Source organism: Gopherus evgoodei, chromosome 3 (genome assembly GCF_007399415.2).
Source record: "Gopherus evgoodei ecotype Sinaloan lineage chromosome 3, rGopEvg1_v1.p, whole genome shotgun sequence".
NCBI lineage: Eukaryota > Metazoa > Chordata > Testudines > Testudinidae > Gopherus > Gopherus evgoodei.
Genome location: NC_044324.1, coordinates 77,291,515 through 77,318,433, shown reverse-complemented (window position 1 = coordinate 77,318,433; position 26,919 = coordinate 77,291,515). Strand labels below are relative to the sequence as shown.

The window sequence follows — 26,919 nt, the reverse complement described above, 5'->3', positions numbered from 1 at the left end:
CAATTCTACTTGTCCACTTGTTTGGGACAAGTATCTTTTTGTTTGGTAGGTTGGTTTGTTTTGGACAGATGAGAAAAATGTTAGTGTATGCATAATCCATACGTGGATGGGTAGATATTTTCATAGGACAGTTTTGCAAGGCAACTTAATTGAATTTTCTGACACTTTGAAGTCTGGTGATGAATATTTTGCATTTTGTCATGTTATTGCAACCAAGCCTCTCTAAACTGAGCCCTTTGGAATTTAATGAGGGATATTTGTGTGATGAGTTGCCTTAAAATTAGACTGACTTCATAGTTGCGTGTTTTATTTTATTTTTATCCCTTTGATATGACTTCATCATTTTTTTTCTTAAAGTAGACACTGCAACAATATTTAAATAGCAAAATAAAATCTGGTTAAGGGTGCTTTTCCCCATTGTGCTTATCTGCCCTGTTCTTGAGAAGTAAATAGTTTGATTGCAGAATGGTGCTCCCGGAGAACATTGAATAGCAGGGATTTTATATATTGCTGCATACATCTTGATGTCAGGAAAGGTAGCTGGAGAACATATATTGTGTACATGGGAACCTTCAATCTAAAGTATAGCTGGTAGGTCATATTTTTGAGCTACTAGTTTTAACTGTCCCCTTTAAAACAGATGTTCTCTTAAATTGCCCTGAAGTTCCAATATTTAACAGCTTTTATAAAGGATGTGACTATGGTTCACAAAATTATAGCTCCGGAATTTTATTATAATGGTACTTCCCAGAAGCACCACTATAGTTAATGAACTGTCAGCATGTCTATTATAACCACCATTTACAAGGAGTTTATAACTTAGCCTTCTAAAGAGTATCCAGCTAAAACTTGGCAGACAAGTTCCCAGGCGAGAGGCAGTTTTTAAAATATAGAACTGAATTTAAATGAGATTAGCCCTTTCTTTTCCAGGATATTGTCTTGCTTCCTTTATTAAACTCCTCCTAGGGCCTCTATTGCAATCTCTGTGCTTCCAACAGGAACTGGACAAGACTCTTTTGAAGTACAGTAACTCCTCATTTAACATTGTCCCGCTTAACGTTGGTTCAGCGTTACATCCCTGCTCAATTAGGGAACATGCTCGTTTAAAGTTGTGCAGTGCTCCCTTATAACGTCATTTGGCTACCTGCTTGTAAGATTTTGTGGAAGAGCAGCAACTTTACAAGGGAGCTTTGCACAAGTTCCGCTTCTCCGCCTCCTCCTTCTCCCTCCCAACGGAGAGAGGAGCAGGAAAGCACTGTGTCTCCACTCCTCCCCCTCCCTCCTAGAAAGTCCTAAGAGTCACTAATCAGCTGTTTGGCGGCAGGGAAGCCCTGGGAGGGAGGGGCAGGAGCGCAGAAGTGCTGCGTCTCCGCTCCTGCCCCTCCCTCCCAGAAAGTCCTAAGCGCCACCAACAGCCATTTAGCGGTGCTTAGGATTTTCTGGGAGGGAGAGGTAGGACTGGAGATGCGGGGCTTCTCTACTGCTTCCCCGTCCCTCACAGCACTTAGCACTTAGGACTTTCTGGGAGGGAGGGGCAGGAGTGGAGAAGCGCTGCATCTCTTCTCCTCCCCCTCCCTCCCAGAAAGTCTGAAGTGCACCAAACAGCTGTTTGGCAGTGCTTGGGACTTGGGGGGGTTGGAGGGGGAAAGGGAATGTAGCGTGCTCTGGAGAGGAGGTGGAGTGGGGGTGGGAAGAGGTGGGCCTGGAGTGGAGTGGGGACAGGAAGAGGCAGGCCTGGAGCGTTCCCGGCAAAGTCGGAACCTGTTCTTCTCTGGGGAAGCTGCTGCTGCTGCTGCTGCTACAAAGGTGTTTCCTAGCATCCTTGCCTGCAGCGGCCTGTGCCTGTGTGGCGTAAGCCAGGGGCACTTCCCAACCACAGTACAGTACAGTACTGTACAGTATATAATGCCTTTTGTCTGCCCCCTAAACATTTCCTTGGAACCTAACCCCCCGCATTTACATTAAATCTTATGGCAAAACTGGATTCGCTTAACATTGTTTCACGTAACGTTGCATTTTTCAGGAACATAACTACAATGTTAAGTGAGGAGTTACTGTACTTCCTTTGTCAGCTGGAGAGGTTATTTGAAAGTGGTACACACTCTCCCTCTTCAGGGATACATGTACCATCTCACCAGCAGTCCGAATCCTTGACAGCTCTGAGGGAACATGGTTTTAAAATCAACCCCAGCTCTCCTGAATGGCTGCAGAGGCATCTGGACAAGTTCTTTTGATTTAAAGACGAGGAAAGGGCTTGAATTTCTCAACCTTTGAGGCTATCTGTGGGCAGTTCTGAAGCCTCTCAGGTGATCTAGTTCAAACAGGAATTAATTCAGCGAAGTCCTATGGCCTGTGTTTATACAGGAGGTCAGGCTAGATGATCACAGTGGTTCTGTCTAGCCTTATAATCTATGAATGTTTGGGCAATTCTAAAACCAAACCAAATACATTTAAAGAAATAATCAAGTCATGCATCTTCATGCGTTTGATTCACGCTAGGGTCTGTGGTGACTACACACAAGAGAGAGACTAGCTGAGAGTCTCAGGTAGCAGAAGGTGCTCATGGAAGGAGGGTTGTGGCAGTGCAGCATGCCTGCAGCCTCTTGGTCTCTCAAGACCACTATTAAAGTGGATGGTATTGATGAGGGAGGGAGTGAGCATGACCGGGGTATGCTGTCACAAGGCATCCTGTGGAACCCTAGATGTAGTTTAAAGCTATCTTTCCACAGTGGAACTATTGGAGTGGTGGTAGGGAAAACACCTCAAGTGAATGCCCTTTTGGGTTCTGCTGCCCTAGCTACATGTGCTGCAGTATGTGGGCACCCTAAGTAGTTCTGTTTTCTTGCTTTTATTGGGTTCAGGCAGACCCTTCATGTCAATAGGTAGAAATTGTTACATTTAAATGCTAATGTATGGGTTTAAAAAAATCATAATAATAAGACTGCTTTTTTGGGGCAATATTGTAAGGCTTGTGGTTATAATCAACTGGGGCTTGAAAAATCCGTTCTCTTACTCACCACTTGTGGAAAATAGGAAGCTTTCTCTAGAGAGTGGGGGGATAAATGCCATCAACTTCTGCAGAATAGAAGAATGCATAAAAAAAAATGGACACAGTTCACTGATGCTATGACTGCTTTGCAGCACTAAATCTGACTGAACTGGCTGATTCAGATGGGTTTGCAGCAGTTTTGTGTCAGTAGAATAGCCGCTGTAGCAGACTGTTGACCTTGGCCCTAAGTTTTTGCCCTTATAGCTCCAGAGGAAACTTTTTTCAAACAAGAAATGAGCATTGTCCTCATTCTGTAGACAGGAAGCCCCAGTGTTTGTGCTGTGGCTCATATTTTTCCTAAGCGGCAGCAGAGTGAAAGCTGACCAGAGTCTAATCAACTTTCACTGTTGGGAATGCTGAAGAAACTGATAGATTGGTCAAGTTCACTCTGCTTCCCTTTGGCAACAGGAGAGGTGGGGCATGGGAGCTATTCACTGGGAAAGGAGACTCAAAACAAAAGTGTGAATAGAGTAGTGGAGATCAGACTCTTGGAGTGGTCCAGAGGCTGGTGGAGGAGTAGTCATGGCAGCCAGATGACTTTGGTGTGAGGAATAGGGAAGCACCTTCTTTCCAGCAGACATAGGGGATTGGTGTGTGGGCTTCAGATTTCAGACAGCTTCTAGCTAAATGCTGATGTGAAAGATGGATCCCTGAAGCAGATTCCAGGGTTAGGAATTCCAGCAGCTGTGGTGTTGGGAGGTACTTATTAGAAGGATCACCCCTGTCTTTTATACCAGTCTTTGTCTGTTACGGTTTTTTGAGCACTGGAATAATCAGGTTTTTTTCTGTGTCTATTGTGGCAGATGCAATTATGTTTTTAAAATATTTTGGCATGTTTTCCTTTCATTATTTATAATGCCAAGATACAGATTTGGTTGTACAAAGCTTTTAATCAAGATATAATACATACTGGTCTGTTTTCTAATGTCCCATTTTATTAATTATTATTTATTCTAGGTTTACTGGGAGCTGGTTTCCAACAGTTTGGCAATGAAGAAGAGCTACAATCCAATCCTTTACAACACCTCTTTGAGGTAACTTGATTCAAAAGTTTTCAAATAATATTAGCAATATTCTTTCAACATAGTTATTAGCTCTTATATGTATGAAAGCATATGTCTTCAAAACAAAAAGCTTTAAAACATTTGTTACTTAAGCTATATTATGCTCTATTGAAAATATAAATGCTGCTTTTTTTTTTTTTTTGTGCTAAAATACCTTCTATTGTTCTTAAGAACATGAGAACTGCGATACTGGGTCAGACCAATGGTCTAGCTAGCCCTGTATCCTGTCTCGGAGCAGCCAGTACCAGAGTTTCGGGGGAGTGTACAGAGAGGACAGTTGGAGTGATCTACCCCTGTCTTCCCCTCTTGGCTTCTGACAGTCAGAGGTTTAGAATCACCTCAAGCATGGGATTGTATTCCCTGATCATCTTGGCTAATTGCCATTGATGGACATATCCTCCATGAATCTATCTAATTCTTTTTGTAACCCAGTTATACTTCTGGCCATCACAACATTCTCTGGCAATGAGTTCCACAGGTTAGTTGTGTGTTGTGTAAAAAAGTACTTCCTTTTGTTTGTATTAAACCTGCTTCTTATTAATTTCATTGGATGCCCCCTGGTTTGTGTATTATGGGAAAGGGTAACTAACACTTCTTTAGTCACTTTTTCCACACCATTCATGATTGTATAGACCTCTGTCATATCCCCCTTAGTCACATCTTTTCTAAACTGAACAGGCCTAATCTATTTAGTCTCTCCTTCTATGGAAGCCCAGTCCTTTGATCATCTTTGTTGCCTTTTCCTGAATCTTTTCCAGTTCCACTATGTCCTTTTTGAGATGGGGCAACCAGAACTGGACACAATATTCAAGGTCTGGGTGTACCATGGATTTATATAGTGGCATTATGATATTCTCTATCTTGGGAACTATTAGGAAAGGGGTGGAAACTAACATTCTGTTAGCCTTTTTGACCATTGCTGTGCATTGAGCTGAAGTTTTCAGAGAACTATCCAGGATGACTCCAAGATCTCTTAACTGAGCAGTAACAGCTAATTTAGAACCCATCATTCTAAATGTATAATAAGAATTATTGTTTCCAATGTGCATTACTTTGCACTTACAAGTGTTGTTTTTCATCTGCTATTTTGATGCCCAGTCACCCAGTTTTGTGAGATCCCTCTCTCACTCTTCACAATCACCTTTGGATTTAACTATCTTGAATAATTTTTTTATCATCTGCAAACTTTGCCACTTCAGTGTTCACTCCCTTTTCCAGATCATTAATGAATATGTTGAAAAGCACAGATCCTTGGAGGTCCCCGCTGTTTACTTTTCTCCATTGTGAAAATTGACCTTTTTGTCTGTGTCTGGTCATTTTGTTCTTTACTGTTGTTTCTATCAGTTTTGCCAGAACTGAAGTTAGGCTTATTGGCCTATAATTGCCAGGATTGCCTCTGGAGCCCTTCCTAAAAATCGGTGTTACATTGGCTACCTTCCAGTCATCTGGTACAGCAGCTTGTTTTAGCAATAGGTTACATACTACAGTTAGTAGTTCTGCAGTTTCATATCTGAGTTTCTTCAGAACTCTTGTGTGAATACCATCTGCTCCTGGTGACCTAGTACTGTTTCATTTATCAGTTTGTTCTAACACCTCATCTATTGATCAGTCAATTTGGGACAATACTTCAGATTTGTCACCCAAAAAAGAGCTCTGATGTGCGTATCCCCCCCACATCCTCTGCAGTGAAGATCAATGCATTTTGCTTCTCTACAATGGCCTTGTCTTCCTTGAGTGCTCCTTCAGCACCTTGGTTGTCTCGTGGCAACACTGCCTGTTTGGCAGACTTTCTGCTTCTGATGTACTTAAAAAGACACTTACTGTTAGAATGGTGTCTCTAGCAAGTTGCTTCTTGTCAGGAGATGCCTGTGTGCCGCAGACCAGCATTATCACCTAGTGGTGAGTATTCAGGACCACTTTGTCTAGTGGCTACAGTTCATGGACGTGTCTCCCAATGTGGAGAGTCAAGGGCCGCTGTGCCTCACGGCTATAGTCCATGGTAGCGTTGCCCAATGGCAAGAGTCAAGGGCTGCTCTGCCTCGCAACCATAGTCCATGTAGTATCATCCAATGGCAAGAGTTAAGAGCCGCTCTGCCTGGCAGCTATAGTCCCAACAAGGAGGTAGGATAACACGGGCCCACCCTATGTTCTGACCCAGGGCCCTTCAGAGCAGTAGGTCATCTATGTGGTGTAGGGTCTTGTACCTTACTTGTACTCCCTGGGTCACTTCCTACCCCTGTACCTCCAGTGGTGCCATGGTTCTGTCTTGGGATCTCTCCTGGCTTCCTCCCAGGATCGTCTCCGGAGCCCTGGGTGAGAGTGAGTTGGCACCCTCTGCTCCTGCGGTCAATGGTTTTCCATCAGCTTGGCTTGGAGGCTTGGTCATGGTGGCTTCTTGACAGGAAGCTGCTGCACCCAACCCCTTTCCTCCTCAGTCAGCCTAGCCTGAGCTGAGCTGCTCCCTTTTGAATGCTCCCTACACTGGGATCATGCCCGGCAGAGGCGAGGGGTGTGGCTTCCTGCTTCTAGAGAAGCTCCTTAACTCTCATCTTACTAGTGTGGGGTTGATATACCTCATCACATTTCTCAAATTCTTTGTTGGCCTGCTTTCTTATACTTTTACACTTAACCTACCAGAGTTTGTGCACCTTCCTATTATCCTCACTAGGATCTGACTTCCACAATGTAAAGGATGCCTTTTTGGCTCTGACAGCTTCCATTACTCTGCTATTTAGCTGTGGTGTCTTTTATTTTTTTGGGTCCTCTGATTGATTGTCTTTTCTGATTTGAGGTCTACATTTATTCTAAGCCTCTATTATGGAGTTTTGAAGTTATCCCCATGCTGCTTGCAGGCTTTTAGCCATTGTGACAGTGCCTTTAAACTTCCATCTAACAAGTGTCCTCATTTTTGTGCACTTCCTCTTTTTAAAGTTAAATGTTAGAATGGTGGGATGTTTTGGTTTTATCCCCCATACTAGGATGTTAAATTTAATTACAGTACGGTTGCTGTTACCGAGTGATTTAGTTATAGTTAGCTTTCAAACCAGATCCTGCGCTCCTCTTAGGACTAGGTCGGGAATTGCCTCTCCCCTTGCAGATTCCAGGACAAGCTGTTCCAAGAAGCAGTCTTTTATGGTGTCCAGGATTTTTATCTCCGCACCATGCCCTGAAGTGACAATTACCCAGTCAATTTGAGGATAGTTGAAATCACCCATTTATTTTTGCAGTTTCTGCTTTTGTGGCTTCTCTAACCTCCCTTAGCATTTCAGTCACAGTCACCATCCTGGTCAGGTGGTTGGTTAGTATTTTCCTACTACTATACTCTTATTATTCAAGCATGCAATTTCTCTGCAGAGAGATTCTATGGCACAGTTTGTTTCAAGTAAGATTTTTACCTTATTTGGCTCCATGCTTTCTTGTAACATATAATGCCACACACCCACTAGTGTGACCTACTCTGTCATTTCTATATATTTTGTACCCTGGTATTACTCAGTGGGACATGGTATCTTCATTCCACCAAGTTTCCCTGATGCCTGTTGTATCAATATCCTCATTTAATGCCAGGCACGCTACTTCACCCATCTTAAACTGCTTTAAACTTCTAAATATTCTTTTTATTATTTAATTCACACTGGAAAACATGTGAATATGACAATGTTTGTTTTAATTACACCTTAAGAGCAACTTTGGGAAGAGGATCTTAAACAAGATCTTTAATCTGAATGCAGTCTACTCTGGATGTGTGGTGAGAAATGATTGTCACCATGCACAGTTTCAGAATGCTCTCCTGGCTGTGCAAAATGGGCTTATCTTTCTTTACGATTGTAAAAGTGAACCGGATTCAGTACATCTCCTAGGCAGCGTCCATCAGCAGGGATTCTATTGCGCCCTTGCTGATGAAGGTTAAAGCTGTCCTCTCCTGGGCAAATGGCCTTCCTGGAACACAGGGAGCAAGCTGGTACAGCAGTTTGCATCTCCCTGCACTGGAAGAGTGAATCTGACCCCTTCACTGCACAATAGGTTCTTCAGACATGTGAGGACAGATTATTTGGATCAAACAAATCTCCTTGCCGGTTCAGAGCAGATTGTATTTTAGGATTCTGACTCAGTCCATCCAAACGTGTTTCACATGCAAACTAGTTATTCATTTGATCCTTCTCTCCACCAGTTTATATAGAGAACAGTACTATTGATTGCATTGTATGCCATGAGCAGAGAGCCTCACTGAGCCTTTGTAATATGAATACGTGGTCTGCTGGCTGATTGCACGCATCAGCTATCAGAAATGGCCAAGTATAGATATAAGGCACTTAGCAGAACAATTCCAATCATTATGGAGTTGGTCAGGCACAAATTTTGAATTGTAAAAAGTTCCATGCCCCACTCTTTTTAAAGGTAAATATACCAAATGTATAGTGCTATTCAGTAACGATTTATACATTCTGATATGGAGCTGTATGTATCATAGAGAGTCAATAATCTAATAAAAAGCTGAACTGCGCTTCCATCTGTATTGGGCTGAAGATGGCAGCTGCTGCCAAAAGCTGACATTCTAGTAGACTAACCAGACATTATGTCATGGGATGATTTCAAGTAAATCTAGTTATTGGCTCAGACATAAGGTGTGTTTGAGTATTTCAGTGCATTCCACCCAACTGTGTATTATGTGCACAGAAATATGTACTGTTTATACAATAGCATAATGGTTCTAGCTTCCAAGCCATTCACCTCCTTTGACTTTTAATAATCCGTGTATATTTTCTCTTTCCCCTTGGGCTCCCTCAGTTAAAATCAGATAAATAGCTCTAAGTACATGATATAGGAGTTGAAGTACTAACTTCAAGGTCCAGCCATTAGGAGACAACCTAGCCTAGAACATAATTCTTGCACAACCTTTACTATTTAGTTTGAATTTCTCTCAATCAACATAAATGGTGGCACTTTTTCTTTCTTTGCAAGTTTCCAAATAATTTGGTACACCTCTACCCCAACATAACGCCACCCGATATAACACGAATTCGGATATAATGTGGTAAAGCAGTGCTCGGGGGGGGGGGGGGGCCGCTGCACACTCTGGTGGATCAAATCAAGTTCAATATAACATGGTTTCACCTATAATGCAGTACGATTTTTTGGCTCCCGAGGACAGCGTTATATTGAGGTAGAGGTGTATGTGGTTTGTACTGATACCCTGTAGGATTTACACACTAGACAATGAGATTTTTTATATACAGTTGAGTTTTATTATGCAAAATTAGGCTATTTGAATCTGGTACAAGATAGGCATTGCAACATTAAGATATCTTTGCTTGATCATTCTTTTCCTTGATTTGTTTAATGAATTAGATACCTAGGCTTATGGTGAGAAGGCCCCAAATCACCTTCAGCATTCACAGAGAGAAACATTCAGTGCAGGTGTGGTGATTTCTAATGAAGCAGATTTTTTTTATTAAACCAAAATACAATTTCTCAAATACCCACAGTCTTTGACTGCTATAACTGTTTAACTATGCCTCTGATTTATATCTGCAATTGATGCAGATTTATATTGTACTGTGTTGCTGTGCCTTTCTGATATGTATTGAAATGCTATATATGATACATTGGACTGGTCTTCCCTGCTATTGTTTAAAAGGAAAAATACATTAGGAAGATTTTTGTGTAATTAAGCATAAAAGTGAGAATCCCTTCTAGTCATTTGCCTGGTCTGCACTAGGGGAGGATCGATCTACGATATGCAACTTCAGCTACAAGAATAGCATAGCTGAAGTCTACATATCTTAGATTGACTTAGAATCACTTACTTCACACCCTCGCAGCGCAGTATCGACAGCCGCCGCTCCCCCATCAACTTTGCTTCCGCCTCTTGCCAAACTGGAGTTCAACAGTTGACAGGAGAGCAATCGGGGATCGATTTATCACGTCTACACTACACGCGATAAATCGATGCCTGATACAGCGATCGCTACCCGCCAATCCAGTGAGTAGTGTAGACGTACCCATAGTTGCACCTTTAAATTCTGGTTGGGAGTCAGATGTGGCTAGCCATTCACAGCTGCAGTTATTGTTTACTCTATAAAATCATCAACAAGGAGGGAAAAACTGAATGTGTTCAGTCACTATCCTTCCATAGAAAGGGTTAAATCTTCTCTGAGCTTAAATTTCATTGTCTGTGGCTAGGTTGTGGAAACCTTAATCTGCTCTCAATTTGAGACTTGTTGGTAATACTGTCCAGTTAATTCAGTATCTCTGAAATTCAAGACACATAAAGGGGGAAGGGGAAGAGTTCAAGAATATTTAGCTGATGAGAGCATTTTTACAGGTTGAGACCACTACAGCAAGATATTTTGGCTAAACTCATGGAATTGTTCAAACAGGACTTTTGTAAATTGGAGTGTTAATGTCTCACTAATGTTGCAATAATTCAGTGGCCTAACAGGGTTAATTTATAAAACCTGTCAAAGTGGGACAGTATTCCATAAATGCTGACCTGTGTGGGTCAAAATATAAAATTAACGGTCATGGTAAATTTATTTTTAAACAGCATTTTTATAATTTTGCTTTCAGAACTTTGCCTCTCATTTTCTAAATGCTAAATGCAAAAAATAAATAAAAATCACTCTGAACTGAATCTACTTCTGGCCTTTAACAACTAAAGGAATACAGTATCCAACCAGGGAAGCCAATGTCTATATACGCTAGCAGTGTTGAATGCAACACACACTTCTAGCAAATTGACATATGGGCTCCCTTAGTTAAACAGCATGCCAGCCTTTTCCTTTGGGGTTTAACTGACATGTGCCAATGATGTGATCAACAACCTGAAATGCATCCTGGTTTAAGACTCTATCATTGATTTCTTTACATACAAATGAATTCTTCCATATTCCGTTGCTTTGGTTGCTTCAAGATTGGGATAGTAACAGAAGCAGCATCCGAAGTAACAGCAATAGAAGTAGCAGTTGTGGGATTACAATCTGGATTTTCGAAAAAACTAATAGTTACCACAGTTGAGTTTAAACTGTACAGCCCCTAAAAATAAACGGTGTGTTCCTAGTCTCACTCTTCTGTGCTGTTTTTGTGGACTTTCCTGTGTTTCCCACTTTTATTTTCCTTTGAAGGGAAGATTATATTTATTGCACATTTTCCATGCCATTGTATTTTAGGTATATGTACAGGTTAACAAAGCAGCAGAAGAAGATGAAAACATAAAGAAGCTGGCACAGGATTTCTTTAGAAAATTGGAGGCACGTGATCAGCAGACACTGTCAATGTGGCAGCATTTTAGAGACTTCAGTATTGAAGAGTATGTCCGGATTTACAAGGTGCCACACCATCAGCTGTTGTCTCTATGCAGTCCTAGGATAGTCTCCTTTCGTCCACTGTTTGATGATACCAATCATTGACATCTGCATAGCACTTTTTCATCTGTGAAACTCCCTCAGCACATCACAAACTAAATACATATTCTGCTGAAATTCAGTCGCCCTTGGAGTGGAAGGAACCATCAGGAGCTCAACCATTTCACCTTTTTACAGATGTTTTATAAGAGTAGGGAAAGGGAAAAACTTTCCAAATATGCTGAGGCAAACACCTTTCTCTTACCAAAAGTGCTGTGGTTTATTTAATATCCAGGCAAAGCATAGTAAATCTTAGTTGCGAAGATCTAAGACAAATTTGTTTTTTGAAATCCATATGACTAGACATTCGACTTTCCTTTCTCATAGTCACACAATCCAAGAGAAGAGTGCTGAGCGACAAAGCAGATTTATGCCTATGTAGTACATCTTTAATAAATTCCAACCCACTAAATTAAAAGGTTCCATGTCATAAATGTAATTGGTAAATAGCTTGTTTTAGCTTAGATTAATCTAACTTTTTTATACAGAACAGCAAACATTGCAGATTCAGTTGATCATGAGAAATTACAATAACTGGAAGTTACAGTAATCAGTACAAAAGATGTCTGCAGATAGAGTGCAGTTAAAGTGAAATCCTGTCTCACACACTGACATTTAATTAAAACCAGTTTCCATTCTTTTGTGGGAAAAACTTGTATTTTATTTTCATTTATAATAAATATTTATGAAAGAACCTATCCCAGGCTCTAGACAAATGCCTTTGCTGTGAATTGAAATAAAATAGCAGCTGCTCCTCACCCAAGAAACAAAATGTAATGAACCAGAGATTAAATTAAAACCCCAAATCCCTTCCTTTTGACAACAAATCCTAGCTGTTCATGACTAAAATCCATCGTCACTCTCCCCATCTAGATGGCCTACAACACAGACCCATCATCTGACTTCTAGCAAATTTAAAGACTTGAAGAAAGTGTAAGTCTCACCCTAACAGTGTTTTTCCTTTCTGTTCCTGGAAACTTTCAGCGTCTAGGAGTGCATTTTGATGAATATTCTGGAGAATCATTTTATCAAGAGAAGTCCCAGGAAGTTCTAAAGATGTTGGACACTAAAGGACTCCTTCAGAAAACAATGTATGAAAGGTTATTTTGTTTTCATTATAACAGTTGTGATTTTTTTTAACTCTTTGCTATTGTCATATTTCAAATATAAAAGATGTGGTGGTTATATAGATAGATAAAAATATGCTGCTCAGTAGTTGTGGGATTTTTCCCTTACGCAAGTACTTTCAGTATAATATCATGTGGAAGATGCAGAAGCAGTGGTGTTGCAGCTAAAACTGAGCACAGTGAAAATGTTTCATATTGGGGAAAATGGTCTTCCGAACTAATTATTTAATGGCTGGTTGTGCTGTTTATTAGTTATATAGCACCATAGTGGTACATGGTACTTAATAAATTGAGTTAGATGTGTCCGTGTCTTGAGGTATTGACAATGTTAATGTGTGGAAATAACACTCATAAAAGATGAGCCACAAGAGTGAGAGCAGGCAATTCTCTGATATCAGCAATGGAAGGCAAGGTGAAAGAAGAGGTTATGAAAGAGAGATCATAGAAGATTAGGGTTGGAAGAGACCTCAGGAGGTCATCTAGTCCAATCCCTTGCTCAAAGCAGGACCAATCCCAACTAAATCATCCCAGCCAGGGCTTTGTCAAGCCAGGTCTTGAAAACCTCAAAGCAGATTCCACCACCTGAGGTAACCCATTCCAGTGCTTCACCACCCTCCTAGTTAAATAGTTTTTCCTAATATCCAACCTAGACCTCCCCCACTGCAACTTGAGACCATTGCTCCTTGTTCTGTCATCTACCACCACTGAGAACAGCCTCGCTCCATCCTTTTTGGAACCCCTCTTCAGGTAGTTGAAGGCTGCTATCAAATCCCCTCTCACTCTTCTCTTCTGCAGACAAAATAAGCCCAGTTCTTCAGCCTCTCCTCATAAGTCATGTGCCCCAGGCCCCTAATCATTTTCATTGTCCTCCACTGGACTCTCTCCAATTTGTCCACATCCTTTCTGTAGTTCAGGTCCCAAAACTGGATGCAGTACTCCAGATGTGGCCTCACCAGTGCCAAATAGAGGGGATTAATCACTTCCCTTGATCTGCTGGCAATGCTTCTACTAATGCAAAGGAAATGTGAAGGAGTAGAGGAAAGATTCTCTGTGCACAAGAGGAATGAGACTATTCCAGGAATAGTGGGCAGCATGAAGAAAGATCTTTTCTTTATGTATGTGTCATCTGATTCTTTTTCTGGATTCTGTATTTCAATTTTGGTTTGCAATTATTTCAAATGATGTTATGTGGTTGAGGTTTCTTTGTTTTTCATTTTCAGCAAAGGAACAAGAGTAGTGGATCTTTCTGAAAAAAGAGACCTCTCATTGTCTTCCACTGTAATGCGTAGTGATGGGACATCTCTTTATATAACAAGGCAAGTATCTGTCTATGCTACACTTTGGATTTAGTTCAGTGGTAAACTTTTGTGTAATTTGCATTAGTAGTGTCTTTTAGGGATTTAAACTCTTTTTTTGTTATAGAAACACTACAAGATATTGACTAGTCAATAATTTGAATAACTGAACGTTATAGTGACAATATAACTATGGAGAGATAGGTAGTTACTTTAAAAAAAATGAAGCCTTGTTTTTCTAGATTTATTCTCTAAGAGTCCAAAAGGAAATCTACTCTATTTATAGATCCTTTTTTTGGTCCCAGCTATCAACCATATAAATAGACTGAACACAAAGCTATATTCTTTCTGCTTAACAAATAATTGATCACAACAAAGATTTTAGAAGAACTTGACTAGCATTCTTATTCATGAAGTGTGATGTAGACTAGCAGTTTGCTCTTCCACATCTTTATTGGCTCTGCAGTGCCGACAGCCTGCTACATCAGTTGTTACCACCATCTTTTTGGACCTATCATCATAATATTTGAATTCTTCTAAAGTATTTTAAAATAGAAATAACAGTCACTTTAGTTCATACCACAGGCTGACAAAAATCAAACTTTTTTTAGTGTTTGGGGTGGGAGGGGTGTTTATGTGTGTGTGTGAACTTCTTGAGAAAAGCTGCATTGAAGAGGTGAACTGCATTCAGTTCTGAGACTGTGGTTAGGGGTCATTCTTATCTCTTGCAGGAGTTATCTCCACAGTCTATGTCCAGGTCCTGTGAAGGTTCTATCTTCTCTGCTCACAAGATTTCCCCAATTGTTTGACCATTTCACTGTCCCAGTAGGGACACACGGACCAGATTTGTACTGTGCAAGAAGTCATTTTTCCTACTCGCTTTTCTGACCGTAATAATGAGTTTAAAAACAACAACACTGAATCCTAAAAATACGTAATGAACAAAGACCAGATGCTCACTCTTTTGCATGAAGTATACATTGATTCATTTAACCTGGTATTCTCTCTCTGGCAGTGGCTTCAGTACAAGGTAAAAACCCTCTATAATGCACTTGTTCATTTTTACAACCTTTCTACAATGGCAGGCAACCCATTCTAAATAATGAGGTGGATTTAGTTTGACTGAGAATTTCTCATTTATCTCTTCCAGAGATCTTGCTGCTGCTATAGACCGAATGCAGAAATATAACTGTGATACTATGATTTATGTGGTAAGTAATTTTAGATGCACACAACACTTTGAGTTTAACTCTTTTATTAATGCAGGGCCTCTCTTGCTCCCACTGTGACCATGGCACATGGTACTTGGCATCACAACAGACACTTAGAGGGCCTCACTGCACAGCAGCTATTCCACAATATTACACAATGGTTCTCAATCCTTTTTTAGTTCATGACCCACAAAATGGCTGAAAAATCATGTGGACTCACCATCTTAAAAATTAATTAGCTCAAAAATAGCTTTTACTCAATCAGCAGGTCATTTTCCAGATAAATATTGTTATTAAATATTGAGTCAAGCTAAAAGTTGATTCTTATAATTGTTTTAGCATATAAAAGGATATAAAATATGCTATTCAAGTCATGTTCTAAAATCCATTTACACAGAACTTTAAATTAAAGTCCCAGTATATTGTCACAAATGGGAATTTTATAGCTTGTTTATGGTACCTCAGTTGCTCTATTGTTGATTCAGTTGGAATTGCACATCAAGAGCTGTTTAATCCATCTAGGCAATGCGGCTGCAGACTTGGAGCATTTTAATGGTCTGCTGTTTTTTTAACATGACTTCAGCAATATCAGTAATGGATAGCAGGATTACCTCCTTGTTTGCTTTGTAAAACTTCTTAGCTTTAGCAATTCTAAAGATACAGCATATGATGCCTTTAAGTTTTTTTCAGAGATAAAGGTAACCTTTTGAAAACCACTTTTTAGTATATGGAGTCAGTTAATGTCCTCTGGGAAGCAAATCTACAGGTTTTTTGGCCTGCTCATTATGATGTGTCTGGAGATGTCCATACAGCATGCTTGGTAGTATGCTTTCATTATCCAGTATAATGTTACATAATACGATGCCTTTGGAAAAATCACTGGAGCCAGTAAATGTACAACCAAAAGCCCAGGTCTTTTTAGCTCTTCATTTTCTGGCTCCAAGGAGTTTCCATTAGCTTTTCTTCCCCTCTTGTGACATCGCAATAATGTGTTTTCCACCGATAGCAACATGCTGCTTTCCTTGTCACCAAGGAGCTGCATTCCAACAGAGAAACAATGCTCCAGAAGTTATGGACGTAGCAATAGCTGATGTGTGCAGTTACTCATCTATGTTTACCCCTGTGATTGCCATGACTTACAAGAAAGTGACAAAGTGAAAATAACGAAATACTTTGCACCAAAAGAGAATGAAGGTTGAAATTGATAATAATGAGATGGACCAGTGCAGAGTCAGTGCCCTAATATAGCCCGAGAAAGAGCACCTGCTGAAGGATATTAGTGGCCAGTCACCTCAACTTTTAGTAATTGTTCAGTCCTTATGTCTAACTTTCTTCTTCTCCCTGACATAATCCTTACGTTCTTGCAGCAAAAGCTGGAACCTGCGAGGTAACTAGTATGGCCATTGAAATTACAGTGTCTCTGAGAAGTTAGAAATGGAAATCACCTGCCAGGTCACCTACTCTGTCTCTCATCTGTACTCTTCTATAACAACAATGCATGAATTACTAATTCTAGCTCTGGAAATTCCTAGCCTGGGCTTGAAAAAGAATAAAGGAGAAGAAAAATCATTCACTTCTTGCAGTAGTGGTCTGTCAAATATGGCCCGTGGGGCTGTAGTTCAGGAGCAAACTAGAATGAAAGAGTGGTGGTGAATTCTGCCATCTTAACTAGGTGAGGGAACCTGCATCCCATGATGCCTGTAATAGCAAGCCTGTTGTTGAGTACAGAGAGAGGCTAATTCCAATGGGAAGTCTGTAACAGTCACAGGAGAGATGAATTGAAAGATGAAGAGAGCAGCAAATGTATATTTAATTTAATATATTAATATTTGAGAGATGAGCATTATCTGTTACTAAAGAAAAAATCGAACGCACAGCTACAAAATGAGGAATAACTGGCTAGGCAGTAGTACTCCTGAAAAGGGTCTGGGGGTTATAGTAACTCACTAATTGAATATAAGCCAACAATGTGATGCAGTTATGAAAAAGGCTAATATTCTGGGGTATATTAACAGAAGACTTGTATGTAAGACATGGGAGGTAATCGTTGTACTTGGCACTGGTAAGGCCTCCACTGGAGTACTGTGTCCAGTTTTGGGCACCACACTTTAGGAAAGATGTGGATAAACTGGTGAGAGTCAAGAGGAGAGCAACAAAAGTAATAAAAGGTTTAGAAAACCGGACCTATGAGGAAAGGTTTAAAAAAAAGATGGACGTCTTTAGTTTTGAGAAAAGAAGGCTGATGGGAGACCTGATAACTGTCTTCAAATATGATAAGGGCATTAAGGGCTGTTATAAAGAGGACAGTGATTCAATTGTTTTCCATGTTCACTGAACTTTCTAACTATTAGGATAGTTAAGTACTGAAATAGGCTTCCAAAGGAGGTTGTGGAATCCCTGTTGTTGGAGATTTTAAAAAACAAATTAGATAATTGTCAGGGATGGTCTGTGTATACTTGGTTCTGACTCAGCATGGGGGATTGACTAGGTGTTCCCCTTGAGGTCCCTACCAACACTACATTCCTATGATTCTATGATTATACAGCACATGTTTAAAATATATACATTTGTCTCTGGCCCAGTGTCCCAGAAGTGCTGAAATGTCACATAAGGTCATAAGAATGGCCATATTGGGTGAGACTAATGGTTCATCTAGTCCAGTATCCTGTCTTCTGACAGTCAGATGGTTCAGAGGGAATGAATAGAACAGGGTAATTTCGAGTGATCCAATTTCCCTGTCACCCAGTCCTAGTTTCTGGCATTTGGAGGCTTAGGGATGCTTAGAGCATGGGGTTGCATCTCTGACTATCTTGGCTAATAGCCATTGAGGGACCTATCCTTCATGAACTTATCTAGTTATTTTCTATACCTAGTTATACTTCTAGCCTTTACACCATCCCCTGACAATAAGTTCCACAGGTTGGCTCTGTGTTGAGTGAAGAAATACTTGTTTGTTTCTTTTAAACCTGCCCAGCATTTGTATTGATGATGTAAATCAAGCACCAATGACAGGGGCTTCAAGGCTCAGCCCTGGATATGAGTGCATCCTTTCTGATGAGAGATTAGACAAAATGTATGAATTCAAAGGTGATATTTGAAGTAGATTAATTGAAAGGCCTGTACTAAAATGATATAGAATAAACTGTTTTCACAAAGATAAAAGTATTTTATCAGTAGTAAGATTCTAGAGTGGGTTGATGTCAAAGTACTTACGCTATTATATCTTTCAATTCCAGTCTGTTTTATTAGATCTTAGTTCTGCTGTCTCTCTGCCTAAGCAGGGATGTCTTCTAAAATGCACTCATTTTCCCCCCTAAGACAGATAAAAGTCAAAACACTCACTTTGAACAGCTGTTCCAAATACTGAAGCTCATGGACTACCAATGGGCAGAAAGGTAGGTGTGGGTGTCATAATTGCTACTTTTTTTATTGGGGTGGAGATATATTAAAAAGGAAAAACGAGCAGTGATGATCAGAAATCCTTTAATAGGCCCCTTAAAGCTCCTTGGTATGAACAGTAGGGTACATAAAAGCAAGAAAGGAGGAAATATTGCCCATCAAAGACATTACACCTCCGTATCTGTTCACTGTGTGCTCAAACAGTAATAACCTTAAGAGCTAATTTACTTTTATGAGTATAATATTTTACATCCTGCTTCTTCTTAGCTTATTGTACTGAGTCTTCTATATTAAAGCCTAACACAGCTGCTACAAAGTACCAGTCTCCTAAGCATGTATGAATGACCAGGTTATCATAATTCTGGTCCTTTCTGTCTAATTATAAGGTGTGCAAGGAGAGATGGTTTTTGAAGTGAGGTAATGATGACATTGCTGAGCTTTCTGTATTGAATGATGTTTGTTCAGCTGTTACTACTTCATTGTGGTTCAGGGCCCTGCCTGAACAAACACTGCAGGCATTTCTGTTGATTAAAATATGATTTTAGATCCTGCTGTTTTCAATGCAGGTGTCAGCATGTGTCTTTTGGGCTAGTGCAGGGGATGAAGACACGAAAAGGAGAGGTGGTTTTCCTGGAAGATGTTTTAAATGAAGCTCGCTCAAGGATGTTACAAAACATGGCTTCTGCAAAAAGTTAGCTGATTCAGGTTTTATTCATTTCTCTTGAAATATTCCCATGCAGATTACAATATCTCTTTCTCCTTCCCCCTCCATCACTCTCCCCCACATCCAGTAACCCAGAGCAACAGGCTCTGATCTGTGTCTTTTCACCATCTGTGATGATATAAATAAAGTAGTAATAACACTTTGCCCTTCCATAGCTAGAATCTCAAATAGCTTTCCTGAAGCATAGAAGGCCTTGTAGTGAACGTTGCCTCACAACAACCCTGCAATGTAGGGAAGTTATTGCCCCTTTTGATGGACGGGCAAGGCACTTTTATCCTACCATGATGCAGCAAGTTAGTGGCTGAGCTGGGAACAGAACCCAGGAATGAATGGCATGTAAGCTCCTAAATCACTTTTGAAAATGGAACTTAGTCTCCTCACTCACACAGGCACTTCTAAAAGTTTTACCCTCTACTCTTAATCTTGCTCTGTCTCACTTGTAAAATGGCAATAGTTCCCTAACTCACAGGGTTGTTTGAAGTGTTTCATTAATGTTTGAAGTGCTCAGATGCTGGGGAGGGCATTTCCAAAGGAACTTACCTGCCATCTGTTGCTTTGAAAATCTTGTCTATAGTGATATGGGCTATTAAGTATCTCATTGTCCTCGCTGTTAAGACTCTGTGCTGCCTGCATTTCCATTCTTGTATCCTCTTTTCCCTCTACACCTTCTCACAACCCTTCTCTTCAGTAGAATCCTCTCTCCTTAATGCTCTTTCTGTTTCCTGCATACTCCTGGGGGAGTTCTGTGCCCAGAAATTAAAAATTCTGTGCACAGTATTTTAAAATTCTGTATATTTTACTTGTCAAAAATAACACAATATAATCACACCAGTTTCAATTATTTTGGTAATTTATTTCGAAATGCCTGTCAGCAGGTATGTCTGTAACAATACAGACAACAAAAAAGATTTCCCCCAGAAGTAGAGAGTTCAAGAAGCCTCTTTGACAACCCACTTCCTGTTTCTTTGTTATGCTTTTGTCGGGCCCTCAGTCTGGGTGTGTCACACGTGCCAGCTGGGCACAATTTAGGGGAATAATACGTCCTCCTGGTCTTTTAGTCAGTTCTCACTTTTCTAGCCCCTATAGGGTTACCATAGTTCAAGTTCCCAAATAGAGGACACTGCCAGGGAGAGCTGGAGGAGGGGTGTGGTTGGGAGGTGATGGAGGGGATATTTGGGGGGGTCTGCACGGGGAGCCCGGGCCCAGAAACCCGCACCTTCTTCCCTTCCTGAGCCCAGTCACAGGCTCTGCCCCACACAGCTTTGTTACTGTCCCACCGGGCAGAGATGGCCTGTACCTGCTGATAGTGGGGGAGGGTGTCACTTGAGTCACACACTCCCCTCTCCCCCCGGAGCATACCCCCCTCCCTTATCCTCAGTCTTTCCTCCCAGAAAGCAGCAGCCTTTCCCTGAAGCTCCCAGCTGTTGCTCCTACCTCTCCCCACAGGGTGCAGCTCACTGGCTCCTGCAGTTGCCGTGCAGGGAGGGAGCCCAGCCGCAATATGTGACCAAGCAGGGCTGGCAAATCTGGGAAGCACAACCCAGCTGCACCTCCTGCCAGGCGCACTGTGAGCTGCGAGGCCAGACTCGCTGGGTCCAGTGGCACCTAGTGGCAGTCAGCAGCTCTGCAGCACCAATTCTGTGGGGAAAAATGAAATTCTGCATAGAACATTAATTCTGTGAACATTTTACATTGCAAGTGGTGCAGAATTCCCCCAGGAGCACCTGCTCCCACTTGTGTCTCTGGATCTTTTTCTTGCTGGATCAGCCTCTTTCTGCTCAACAAACATCCACTGTCCTGTCCTTCAAATATCCCCTTATTTCTGCATAGCCTTTCATCAATGATTTAACTCAGCTGTGACGACTTCTACCTGCTCCAGCTTCCTTGAATTGTATGTGTCCTACCTCGACTGTGAACTCCTTGTGGCAGGCACCTAAGCTGTGTTTTGTAAAGCACCCTGTAAACCTATGGTACTAATACGTAATAATTTCAATCATTATCTGATACTGTGGGATTTTAATACATTTTAATCTTATGGGGAGGCTGAAGGGACATCAGCACAGAACCAGGGAATTGATGGTTTTTCAAAAAAATTTGCTTAAGTGTTCCCAGGTTCCTGTAAATGCAGGAGACCTTGGGTGAGAATCATCCTTGCAACTTTATGGCATCAAACTCAGGATCAGCTGTGCAGCAGGGCTCCTAGCACTAATGCTGAAGGGCTTGCCATTGATCTCTCTTCTCTCTGGGCTCAGAAAGTGGTGGGGCTGGAGATGCTTGCTTTTGTGTCTTGGTGGGGTAATTGTGAGCAGTTGGCCCTGTGAGTTTTCTAGCTGCAGCAAGGGTTGTCTTCCCACCATGTTGCCAGGAAGAATTTGCTTATGATAGTGTTAAATACTTGGCTTGCACACCAGAACTAGCCCACTTAAGGTAGCTAACAAGCCCCTCTGACTGGCTTATATTCTGCAGAATGCAAGCTTTCTTATTTAAAATAGAAACATCTGCCCCTAGAGTTGCAAAAAAAACCCTTCCAAACATGAACAGTGTAACCAATGCAGAGTTGTCTTCCTAAGCAAGCAGATGGGCAAACAGTTCTAAGCGATGTGAATCACCCCCACTCATTGTGGTGGGGCAGTAGAGATGAAACCCAAGGATGACACCTTGAAAGAGGTTTTCAAAAAATTAAGGTGCACAGTTCTCACTAATTTGGAGTTACCTCAGCTGCATGTGCAACCCTGGTAACTGCTTGTGCAAATAGCCTAGCAAATGGCAGAGATAAGTTCTAAATGTGCATCTTCATTCCCATTAAGTGATGTGTTTAGATTTTACATAACGGCCATATCTTCCCCTCTGTCTTTGTGCAAATTTCCAACTGGGAGATCAGCTGCGGATGGAGAGTAGTGTAGACTTTGTAGACTTAACCCATAGACCAGAATTAAAAAGGCCTTCTCTGCAGAGTGCGTTTGACAACCTGGTCTTATAGGAAACTGCAATAGGATCCTCCTGCAAATAGGAAGAAGAGACCTAGACATAAGGCAGATATGATCTGAATTTAAAAATGGAATGTTTTTAAATAGACCAAAAGTGTCATCACATTAGGTGAATTAGTGAGTCCAAACACAAGTTAATATATTGCCTGAAGATGTGGACTGGTGCACCTGGCGCTAACATTCCTTCCAAAATTGTGGTGATGTGTGCAGTCTCTGAATGTCTGTGTGAAGAGCGCTATGATCCCAGCTTAGCACTGTGTGCTCTCACCTCTCGGGGGGAAATAGGAGTAAAACAGCCCCTTTAGTGGATTGCTGCAGGAGTGAGAGAGCTGCTTGCTCACTGAGGAATTGCTGAAAGCAGTCACAAAATAACTTTCCAACCAAGGTCCTTCCAACAGCTGCAGTGAAAACAGGTATCCTTTGTTAGCTTATTTATCAGTGATGTTTCAAGGCAGATAAATTAGTCTCTCGGTGAGAGATTTAAGAAGTTCTGTCTAGTTGGTTTATCCAAGAGAAAGCTTAGTGGGGATTTGATCACAGTCCATAAGTACTCATGTGGGAGAAGAGTTCTGATAATAGAGGGCTCTTTAATCAAGCAGGCAAAGACATAATAAGACCCAGTGATTGGAAGCTGGAGCCAGACAAATTCAGACTAGAAATAAAGTCCACATTGGAGCAATTTACCTAGGAATGTGCTAGATTCTCCATCATTTGAGATCTGTCTGGACGTCTTTCTAAAAGAGATGCTGTAGCTCAGCCAGAAGTTATGGACTTGATGCCAGAATTACAGGGTGAAATTCAATGGCCTGTGTGACGTAATGGGTCAAGACTAGATTATTATCCCCTTGGCCTTAAAATCTATGAATCATATTGAGCATAAGAATGGTCATACTAGGTCAGACAAAAGGTCCATCTAGCCCAGTATCCTGTCTTCCAACAGTGGCCAATGACAGGTGCTTCAGAGGGAATGAACAGAACAGGTAATCATCAAAGTGATCCATCCCATCGCCCATTCCTAGCTTCTTGCAGACACAGGCTAGGGACACCATCCCTGCCCATCCTGGCTAATAGCCATTGAGGAACCTATCCTCCATGAACTTACCTAGTTCTTTTTTGAACCCTGTTATTGTCTTGGCCTTCACAACATCCTCTGGCAAGGAGTTCCACAGGTTGACTGTGTACTGTGTGAAGAAATACTTCCTTTTGTTTGTTTTAAACATGCTGCCTATTAATTTTATTTGGTGACCCCTAGTTCTTTTAAAGGTAGCCTAGATGTAAAAAGTTTTACATCCCGACTTTGTTGGCCCTTGCAGCCTGACAGTTTGTTTTATTGCTGGTATAAATTTTAATCAAATCTGCTCTGCCACCAGCTGCTGTATCTCTGACCCATGAACCAGTTACATTGTTGCAGATTTTCATCATCTGTTTTTGCTTGTATCTGTTCAGCAAGTAAAGAACTGGAAAACCCTCTTGAGACTGCAGAAAAGATTGGGCTTGCTGCACTCATAATTCAGGTCTGTTTAAACTGTCTTCTGATTATTCCTTCTTTTGTGAGAGACTATAAATTGGCACTGGGAACACTAGCTACATGATGCTGAATAGCAACTGTTATCATTTTAGGATTTCAAGGGTCTTCTATCATCCGATTATCAGTTTAGTTGGGACCGGGTTCTCCAAAGTCGGGGAGATACAGGCGTATTCCTGCAGTACACACATGCCAGACTCCACAGGTAAGAAGAGCCTTCCAGAGTGGAGAAATGTTCTGTTTTTATTAACGTCTATTTTACTCCAGTGACTGAGTAACATTTATGATGAAGCCTTTCCTAAAGATTTGAATCTCTCATCCATTCAGTTGAGACCTCAGATGAGAAAACCAAGGAAAGTGAAACTTGCAAGCCTCTGACTGGGGCAAGGCACATGGCCAGGCTGTCTCTCAGTCCTAGTAATTCCTCGTTGCTGTAACAGCCACTTGAGATGGCTGGTGCAAATTAGGGTATAGCAAAGAGTGACCCCAAGATCAGTGGTGCTCAGCTATAGTCAAGGAATCTGGCCTGGAGTCTCCTGGATATGCTAAATACACTTTGCTACAATATTTAAACTGTGATTTGACTGAAGTTTTCACTAGCTGCAGTGATCAGCTCCAGCCTTATATGTCCTTTTGTGATCACCCAAAATTATATCTTTAGGACATTTTAAAAATCCGTAGAAGAAATACCGAGATTGAAGATAAAGCACTTGGTCAGACTGTCGACATCAGCATTGTATCATACTCCTGAACTGATTGATTGATTTTAATTCCAAAAAGGTCAAACTTGATAGTGCCCTTTTAACCTGTCATGTTCTTTCAGGGGATCTTTCTGTGAAGTTATTGACATGTATATTCAATGCTGGCTCAAGTAAAACAGACTCTCTTTTTTTGGATTTAACTCAGCTAGTCTAACTCAAATGAATTAATCGGCTTGCAAGCGGTGTATCTAGATTCAAATTTTGTTCTCCTTTAAATGCACGTTGGTTTTAATTCTTATGCAGCTTTGCTGTTGAAGGTTGTTTATTTTTAAATTTACAAAAGCATTTGTGTTCTCACACTGGGCTCTTATGTTTTCTAGTTTAGAGCAGATGTATAGGAATGGGCAATCGACTGACATTAATACAGCTTGTTTACAAGATCCACAGGCCATCTCAGTCCTTCAGCACCTTCTCAGGTATTTACTATTTGTCTTTTCAAGAAGCAGATCCCTGGGGTTTGATGCCTGCATGTTGAATTAGATACATGGCAGTGGAAGAGTAGAAACAAACATTTTAGGCAAAAACTTTGTTGATCTTTTGGCCTGTTGCACAAGCCCATACTTGTAATACACATGTTTAGATGTAAATTAATGTGTTGATTTCAGAAGCTGAATGAAAAATGATCATGTGGGGAAAATACCTCTGAGTGATTGGATGCCTGTTACTAATCGTTAATACTATTAACAATATTGGGTGCCTGTTACTAATTGTTACTTAGTTGCTAATGAGTAAAGGTTAGTGCAGTTCTTTTGTAAATTTAATAAGCTATATAAACATTGATTATCAGCATAAACATAGGCCTGGAGCACGGGATCTCTGGATCCCGTGGGAAAAGGGGTGAGGAAATGCTCTTAGGAGGAGGGAAATGGAACATCCACCCACTTCCAGTAGCCGTGAAGGACACCCACAAACCAATCTCTACTAATAGTAGTTAGTTTGTATATAGTGCGTTTCATTGATAATTCTTAACATTCTGACAAAGCTGAGCAAGCAGCATTGCCCCTAGTTTATAGTGTGGAATCTCAAGCACAGAAAGGTGTGAGGACTTGCCCAATGCCACACAGGAATTCAATGGCAGAGCTGAATATAGAGCCCAGAATTCCCAGCTGAATGTCCTAGACCTTGCACGATGCTGCCACTCTTCATACCATCCTCTCTCCAGGCAATCAAGAGCAAAAGCCTTCTTAGTGGCTTAAACCCACTTTAATTGCTTTGATTGTGGCCTTTGAAAATATAACAAAAATACTTGGCCTTTGATCTGGTCAGGCTAAACATCATTAACCTAGATGATGTTTGTAGACCAGTGACTCTCTTGGGATGGTAGATTTGTGGTAGCACATCTTCCCTGCAGAAGCTGACTTATTCCACTTAACATAAGAACAGCCATACTGGCACCGACCAGTGGTCCATCTAGTCCAGTGTCCTGTCTCAGTGTCAGGTGCTTCAGAGGAATGAATAGCACAGGCAATCATCAAATGATGCATCCTCTGTCCTCCATTCCCAGATTCTGGCAGTCAGAGGCTAGACAGAAGAACTCTTTAGGAGAGCTGCTCAGGAATTTTCAGACAAAGCTAGGGTTTAGTCAGAAAATGTCAATTAGTTGAAACCAAAATGTTTCATGGAAACATGTCAGTGTTGATGAGCATTTGATGAAACACAGGGCAGCTCAGCCATGTGGACTGTCCCAGGGCAGCAGACCCAGGACTTCCAGGGTCCCCAGCTCCCAAGCTCTGAGGCTCACGGTTCAGTTGTGGTTCTCAGGGCTTCCAGGCTTTTGGCTGAAGCTGGAACCTTGGCATTTGGCTCCCAGGGTCAATTTCAAAAAGTTTTAAACTAATTTTTTCTAATTTCCATTCCACAGCAAATTTGAGAAACTGTTTCTGTTCTGAAGCTGAACAGTTTTGTTTTTTTTATTTCCCATGGACCAGAAATTCTGACACTCAGTCAGCTCTACTTATTAGTTTATTTCATGTGGCTAACAGATTGCAGTAGCAGAGACAAGCCTCTTCATTTAATAACTGCTGGATAGTTCAGTGAACTTGGTATTAGCAACCAGCTGTGACAAAGTCAGGCTAGATGGTGACGAGAGGGTTTGGGAAGGCTGATATGTTAGCCTTAGAATGCTAACGGCCCTTTTTCCTATAAGTTGATACTCCTGCGGGAATTATGCATCAAGAAATTAAAAAAAATGTGCAAAATATTTTACAATTCTGTAAATTCTATTTGTCAATAAATAAATGTGGCTCCAGCATGGCAGCGAGAAGCACAGGCCACTGGCTGCATTGAGGTGGAAGATCACCCTGAAACCCCCATCTCCCCCAGTACAATGAGGCTGCACCTGACCCTGACAGTGCAAGGGCTAGGCAAGTGTGGA

The 26,919-nt window shown here is 41.1% G+C and overlaps 1 protein-coding gene across 5 annotated transcripts in view; it reads left to right on the top strand.

The window, feature by feature from the left end:
• The window catches only part of RARS2 (arginyl-tRNA synthetase 2, mitochondrial), a 56,602-nt gene that overhangs the window by 21,114 nt on the left and 8,569 nt on the right, over positions 1-26,919 (top strand). For 4 of the 5 annotated variants that reach the window (XM_030555902.1, XM_030555897.1, XM_030555900.1 and 1 more), the window contains 10 exons: positions 4,007-4,083; positions 11,283-11,441; positions 12,501-12,607; positions 13,864-13,959; positions 15,089-15,149; positions 18,468-18,544; positions 19,115-19,239; positions 23,706-23,773; positions 23,880-23,989; positions 24,866-24,961. In XM_030555902.1, the coding sequence (XP_030411762.1) occupies positions 4,007-4,083; positions 11,283-11,441; positions 12,501-12,607; positions 13,864-13,959; positions 15,089-15,149; positions 18,468-18,544; positions 19,115-19,239; positions 23,706-23,773; positions 23,880-23,989; positions 24,866-24,961 (976 nt within the window). The remainder of the gene's footprint in view (positions 1-4,006; positions 4,084-11,282; positions 11,442-12,500; positions 12,608-13,863; positions 13,960-15,088; positions 15,150-18,467; positions 18,545-19,114; positions 19,240-23,705; positions 23,774-23,879; positions 23,990-24,865; positions 24,962-26,919) is intronic. The other variant, XM_030555901.1, reaches the window with a different exon arrangement.